This window comes from Alosa alosa, chromosome 2, assembly GCF_017589495.1.
Source record: "Alosa alosa isolate M-15738 ecotype Scorff River chromosome 2, AALO_Geno_1.1, whole genome shotgun sequence".
Lineage (NCBI taxonomy): Eukaryota > Metazoa > Chordata > Actinopteri > Clupeiformes > Clupeidae > Alosa > Alosa alosa.
This window is the reverse complement of record NC_063190.1, coordinates 15017679-15025051: the sequence shown is the minus strand read 5'-3', so window position 1 is coordinate 15025051 and position 7373 is coordinate 15017679. Positions and strand designations below refer to the sequence as shown.

The 7373-nt window shown below is 39.2% G+C and overlaps 1 protein-coding gene across 1 annotated transcript; it reads left to right on the top strand.

Annotated features, from left to right (window-relative positions):
* The first annotated feature begins 1304 nt into the window (after positions 1–1304).
* vma21 (vacuolar ATPase assembly factor VMA21) lies at positions 1305–6805 on the top strand. Its single transcript, XM_048266987.1, has 3 exons — positions 1305–1462; positions 1996–2105; positions 5734–6805. Exons 1-3 carry the CDS (start codon positions 1437–1439, stop codon positions 5874–5876), a joined length of 279 nt encoding a protein of 92 aa, XP_048122944.1. The 5' UTR covers positions 1305–1436; the 3' UTR covers positions 5877–6805.
* The last annotated feature ends 568 nt before the right edge of the window (positions 6806–7373 follow it).

The following is a 7373-nucleotide window of genomic DNA, read 5'->3' as shown; positions in this document are numbered from 1 at the left end:
CACACACGATTAAATATGTAGCATAGATGTTTATCTGACATATAGAGTTTGAAAATATGTATTATTTTCTTGGCATATTTTGATGCTGCTTATGTATTGTTATGAAAATGTTTGACTTGGATGTTATGGTGCTTGAATTCTCAGATAAAAATGATCACTTCTTTCTCCATCCCTACGGCATGTTACTTTTGTCATTCTCATAAACCTTCAAGCAAATGCAGAGACAATAGATAATAAGGCCATCATCATCAAGGTAAAATATTGTTTGTTTACACTTTCCTTCCTCCTCTTCATTAACATTATCATCCATAAGGTAATAACAGCTAATAATATTCTATCCAGCTTGTAATAGCTGCAAGGTCACTTCAAACATCATCTCATTCACACGCTGGTTTCATTCAGTCTAATCTTCCTGAACCTGTGATGAGGGCGATCATCACTCATTCGCAGAGACAGAGCTGCGACAACCAGATTTGTCCTGGGAAGGACAGATGTGATGACATAGCGCTTATCCTGGTTGCCCTCAAAAGGTTTCTGTCTTTGTGTTTCACGGGCGGATTGATTTCATCTCTCAGGTCAGTGACCTCTCTCAGATGCAGGCTGTTTAATTCCCTCTTTCTGCAACCTCAGCGAACAACACCGGGGTACAATATGTTTGTCAACCCCAGATTGTGGTGTGTGTGTGTGTGTGTGTGTGTCCTGCAAAACAGCTGGCATGGGCTTACCTCAGCTGTGAACTGGCGAACAGAGCATAACCTTGACCTACCAGATACAACAAAATGCTAAATGAATGTTGGTCTACCAAGGCTGAGGTTACTGGTTTAGTTCATTACTGTGCAGACCTTCTTTAAATCTGGATAACAGAAATTCCATGCTAACTAACTTTGCCCACTGGCTTATGAGCAATTCAAATTTGATGGGAAGACAGTGAGGGTGACAACTATTCAAGCCCTTACAGTACTGCCTAGGTACCAGAGAGTAGATTTACTCTACTGAGATGAATTGTTACAACGCAACTCTGCTCCTAAAGAAACAGCAGGTTCAGTGAGAAGTTACTACAGCCTGAAAACCATATGTGCAGTGGTGTCTCCCTCTAGAGGATTTACTGTTTAGCCTTTTGTTTGCGCAGATAAGTAAATTATTTAATGCTTTGTTACAGTAATATAACTTTCAGCCATGCATTTTTTTTGCCACACAAGCTTGAAGAATGGATTAGTCTATAGCCGACTACTAGCGCTATTAGCGACTATTAGACTACTAAATATTATTTTAGCCTTACACGTGACATTGTCACATGACGCAACCTCGGAAGTAGCGACGATGATGACATGAAACCAATGCATGAAACAGAGGTGTTTGTAGGCTACATTGATTAAACTATTGCAATTATAAACCCTTATAGACCGTAAAGTTAAACAAGAACTTTGCGTGGGACAATGCAGACTACAACAGATGTTAGAGGGTAAGACTGTGAAATCGAAACTCGCATAACTTGCATAATTGAGTTCTGGGTTTGCTAACGTAGGCTACCAAGTAGGCTAGCAGCTAGCTGACGCTAAGTTGAAAGAGCCTAGACTAGAGTATCAAACAGTTTGCCTCAACCGCCTAAAACCTCAGATATATTTCTGTTAAGTTAAGTAACACTCGTCGCTGGTCACTAGTTACTGGTCACTGGTCTTTTTTGACCGCCTGTCGCAAATTTTCTCAACGACGATGTTACAGTTAGTTGTTAATTAGTCCCCTAAAGAGTGGAACTTAGGCTATTCTTTAGGCCTAACGTTAATGTATTGCTCATAAATACACAACATTATGATTGGTATTTGGATGGATATGTAAGCGTGAATAACCTAAATATGCCAGTCTTCCATGATACAACGCCAATGCAGAAAAGAGTGTGTTTGTATCAGGATAGGCTATGCCGGTGGGTCAGGTCAAGTCTGTGGGCTTTGGTGTGGTGATCTACTTTTAATGTGATTATTTATTTTTCCCTGGTAGAAATGAGGCATCACTACTATCGGTTTTGAAGACGCTGTTATTCTTCACAATCATGATGATTACTCTACCAATAGGATTATACTTTGCCACCAAAGCCTATGTTTTCCAAGGTAGGTGTGATACATCTTCCTGTTTTAGGCTCATGCTAATATTATACCAAACAGCCATCCATGTAAAAGCAAAACAAACAAAAAAAAAGCAAAAGCATGATTATGGTAAATTATCAGGACACATGGTCAAGAAGTTAGACTAAATTGATTAACAGGATTTTAGTCTAACTTACTTCTCTATGACAAAATATGTTTTGTGTGTGAATTAAACTAGACATTTAAGTAGGCTATTCTTAGGCTTTGTAAAAAAAATAAATAATATATAATATATATAATATATATATATAAAAATAATCAATAGTTGCAGCCATATTTCATGAAAAAGCAAAAGATTTCCTTTATGCACACAAAAAGCTAAATTTCTCTCAAATATTATGTACAGAATATAGGTTACCACTTCACCTTTTGCCAAGATAATCCAACCTCCTGACAGGTCTGGCATGTCAATATATATGCTGAATATAAAGCATAATCCTTGCACAGATGTGTGAAGGCCACTCTAAAGTGTGCAGTTTTATCACACAATGCTGCTGACGTCACAAGTTTGGGGGAGCATCCAATTGGCATGTTGGCTGCGTTAATAATGTCCACCAGAGTTGTTGCCTATGAATTTAATTTAAAGGTGAAGGTGTCATTGGCATTTTACTCCAATGATATTTTACTACAACGAAAAAACACCTGTTTGTATTTTTGGTTGAGTAATGTTCAAGACTGCTTTAATTCAGTGGCAAGGTCATTTATTTAGAAGGTCATTCAGTATGTGTAATATAGCCTAGAAATTTAGACGCACCCTAGCGGCAGCAAATTATATTTGCTGCCAGGGCTAGTCTAGCAACTCTCCGTTGGCTTGTGAGCTCGAAAAATTAAACTTCTATCAGGCCAATCAAATCGTGTATTGAGTCGTTAGGTGGGCTTAACATAATGATTGAGTTGCAACGGTTTGGCTTGAATTCCCTGCTACTTGAAAGCAAATAAGATGGATGTTGATGTTGGCGAACAGTGTGACACGAGTTAAGCTTTTATTAAGTTGGCAAAAGTTTGAACCGCTGGTGGGAAACGCATGGGACTCATAGCGCTGTCCTACTGCGTGCAGAGGGAATTTGAAAGACAACCGATTATCCCGCCCCTCAGACTGAGCACTGCGAACGGTGAGTGCCCAGACCCTACATTTTAATGTGGGTCTGGCTCGTCAGGCTATGTGTAATACACATTTGCTCCAAAAAACGCCACCAGTATCTGTTAATGGGATCATTCCACGCCAACTCAGACATCTATGGACGCAGTGCTCGCCAATACAAACTTGACCAAAAGGACCATGACAAAATTATGCCACTGCTTCCACAATTTCTTGGATAATAGTTAAAGACACTATTCAATTCAATTTTCAATTCAATTTTATTTGGAGAGTGACAGCGGCAAGGAAAAACTCTTACACTATGTAACATTCTTGTTATTTAGTTCTTTAAAAGTTTGATGGCGGGTTAATCCGTGACCGTCTCAGTATTTAATTGTTCGCCATCACTGAGCATAATACTAACTTATTTCCACTATTTTCATGCTTTATCATCACTAAATTCTCCCTGCTCTACATTCCAGACTTCTGGAAACAATGTCCAAAATGGTGCATTATGAAGAATAAAATTCATATTATGGAGCTTCATAGTCAAAAATGTTATTTCATTACAAGAAAGAACAAATATGTATCTTTATCTGGTATAAATCCCATTAGGATCATCAAGTGCCCACATGGTAATTTGAGGGTCCAAATATGGGGTTCCAAAAGAGTCACCTCTGCCGGAGAGGGTTTTTGGACCCCCATAAAACCCCCGCCAGTGGTACCATACCCTTCAAATTCATTTTGGCAAGAGCAAGGTTCCCACATATAACAAATAATCCTGTTTAGAATAAATATGATCATTAATTGTAGTGCTAAGGCCACCTAAAAAGTGAAAAATCACACATGCCGTCAACATTTTTTAGGACTTTGGTGACCCACCTCTCACCCAAACAGTAAGGAATGTTGATTCTGCCTCCAGAATTGTGTAGTACAGACTACAATGAACTACCACACCAGTTTCCAGCCTTCTACCACTATTAGAACAGACGTTATGGGCTTCCAAAAATGGCAAAAGATGAAATGTGAAATTCCAATGTGTCAATTACGGCCGTGGCACCCGAAATTCAAATGGACGTCACGGGCGAACCGTTTGAGATATTGACCTGAAACTTCAGATTCCCTTGTTTGGTAACATAAGGCATATTTTCACCGCTTTTCAGCTAAATCTGAGAGGTACCATGTACATGATACCCCGATTTTGGCTGTTTTCACTTGGAATGACCCAATGTTAAAAACAATGTAGCAGTAATACAAAAAACAGAAACAAAAGTAGCAACATCCAGACACCTGATATGTGTTACTACTAACCACAGTTACTATGACTGCGTTTACATGCTCTTCAGTATCCCCGTTATGAGGTTCATCCAAATTTTGATCATATTCTGGATATGGTGTTTACATGAACACAGAGAAACCTGGTTACATGATGAATACTAGCCTAGTATCCCGATTACCAACAATACAGTTCTATAAACACAGCTCTGCACGTTTGAATGAGAAACCAGGATAAGATGTATACATTATTATACACAACAGTATCCCGGTTTCTTTTGGGAGTATTCCACCTAGCATAACCGGTTTATTCAAAACCGAAATAAGGGCTTATCCGAGTTTCTGAAATCGGGACATGCTTATATGCTCAAATACAAACCGGGATACTTGTGCATGTATGTAAACACAGTTACTACTAAACAGTTGCTTCTCACCCTACACTCCGGAACATCCATCAGCTGGTCTAGCATGATGAGATGACTTTGAGGATGGATGGGTATTAAAACCATCTTTATGTATTTAGGTGGCTGGTCATGTTATACTTTGAAGTTAATTAAGGTTAAGGTTTAAAATGACCTCAGAAACCCAAAGGCACCTGTGAAAATAAAAATATGCAAGGCATTGCAGTTGTCTAAACAATAGATAACATTTATAATTCTCAGTGTCCTGGCTATTGGGTTATATTCAGTGTGTTAATGTGTTATTTTGAAATACTTGTGCGTGAGTAATTTTGAAACAACATAACTGTATTGGATTAGAATTTTCAACTCCACCTTTAAGAGACAGCAAATAGATGAATTCATTGATAGAATAATATGGCAACAAGTATTCAAAGCTGACAAAATGAAGACTACCAGATTTCAATTATGTATTCCAATGGTGATGGACTGTTTAAGGCTGATGTGCGGTGATGTTTGATGTTAGCAAAAGCATTCTGGCCCAAAGGTGATGATACATGGAACAACTTTTTTTGCTGGGCGTAATCGTTTCCATTTGTTCTGGGTAGATGATCGTTACAATTTGCCCTCTGATGATTAAATTTTCCAACATTTATTTTGACCAATGTCCCTGGGAATGTGGCCAGACAACAATATTTCACGAACATAGCGAACCTTGTGAATCATCAGCTTAAGAGCAACAATTATATGCCCAGCAGCTGTATCGAGCTGTATGAGTTTTATGTAGAGAATAAATTAATGACCTGGAAATTGGAGTTTAAACTGTACCACTTCTTCAAAGGTTCGTTGGGCTACTCCAGTAATGACAGTTTCTTCTATGCTGCCATTGTCGCTGTTGTGGCAGTGCACGTGATCCTTGCGCTCTTTGTCTACGTCGCTTGGAATGAGGGATCTCAGCAGACAAGGGTGGGAAAGCAAGACTGAAGAGCAGAAGACACTCACAAACAGGACACCCTCTCCCCTGCCACACACACACACACGCACACGCACGCACGCACACATCTGTCTCTAATTTACACCCAGTGTTTTGGGAAGAGTCCCCAGCTGGCCTGTCTCTTTCAGTGGGGGAGTTGTAGAAACTGGCTGTGTCTCCTCACCAGGTGACCTGAAGGAGGGCATAGACGTACTGAGCCAGGCGATCTTGTGGCTTGAGGCCAGAAAAATAGGCAAAAGCAGTGACTAGGGAGCAGAAATGCTCTGTGGATTAATCCATTAACTTTTGCCAAGGCTGCTACATCTACAGAAGATAACGTTTGTCCTCATGGCACCCTTAAAAGTTCCTCAAGGATCCGCAGATTGTTTAAATAGAGGGCTCTTTTCAGATTTATTTAGAAGTCTATGTTGTGGCCCTTAGGTCTGTACAGGTCCCTGAAAAGTTCTTCAAGGCTTCTCTGATGGAAGAGGAGAGTGAAAGCGGTTGTGTAAGGAACCTAGAAAGAACATAAACTCCCAAAGGTTCTTCAAGGTGTTTTAACTGTAAAGTTCAGATCTACGCAATTTTACTCAGAAACCAACCTAAGGTGGAATATTTAAATGTTTATAAAAGAACCTTTTTGGGAAGGCTGTGCCTTAAGCACATTTTTATCTGTAGTTATGTGATTCTTTAGCCAAAGCAATCCACACCAAAATGATCAAAGATATATGGTCAAAGTCAGTCAAAATAAAGACACTCATTTTCTCTAGACTAAAACTATAGTGAAATTTGCATTGCACTGTTTTGTATTTCTGTTGTGATGTGATATTGTGATCATGTGTACATATCAAAGTGTCTACTTCTGATTGCACCACTACTTTTGATATGAAAATGATCATAGACTATGGAATACTCAACAATAAAAAAATGTATATTTTGACTTTGTAGTTTGGGGTTAATTATTAATTTCATCTTCTGCCATGGATGTCTATGACAGCTTATAGAACCGTATTCTCGAAAGTTGTGAAATTTGGCATACTCATTGGGGACACTGATTCTTTTCACCAGGATTAATGTATGCACCTCAAGTGCTCTAGTGCCACCAATGGGACAAAGTTGGAGTTACCTCTTAATGTGTTTTCAATGAAAATTATATTGTACTCTCTGGTCATACTTTGTACTCTCTGGTCATGGACATGGAAATGTGTGATGTCATCTTCATAGCAATAGTGGTCGCCATATTGGATTTCATCATAAACACAAAAAAGTTTTCACAGCTTGGGACAGCACTTAACGATGTTTAATAACAAAAGACGTTGCTGACACGTGCACCATGCACTTTTGTCGTGCTGTTGTAACCTTTGTAATTTCTGGATTTCCCTATGGTCTCCGCGGTAAACGTCACAACGCTTTGAACTGTGGGTAATTCCCTTTGGTGAAGTCTGCACCGATGCAGACTCACTGAAAGGGCTCTCGGTAAGTGTGTACAAAAACCCTCACACCCTTTG

Bases quoted from the DNA above. Each gene is read 5' to 3' on its own strand.
- vma21 (XM_048266987.1), top strand. From the start codon at position 1,437: ATGCAGACTACAACAGATGTTAGAGG. The intron at 1,463-1,995 runs GTAAGACTGTGA...TTTCCCTGGTAG, and splicing joins ACTACAACAGATGTTAGAGG to AAATGAGGCATCACTACTAT. The intron at 2,106-5,733 runs GTAGGTGTGATA...ACTTCTTCAAAG, and splicing joins CAAAGCCTATGTTTTCCAAG to GTTCGTTGGGCTACTCCAGT.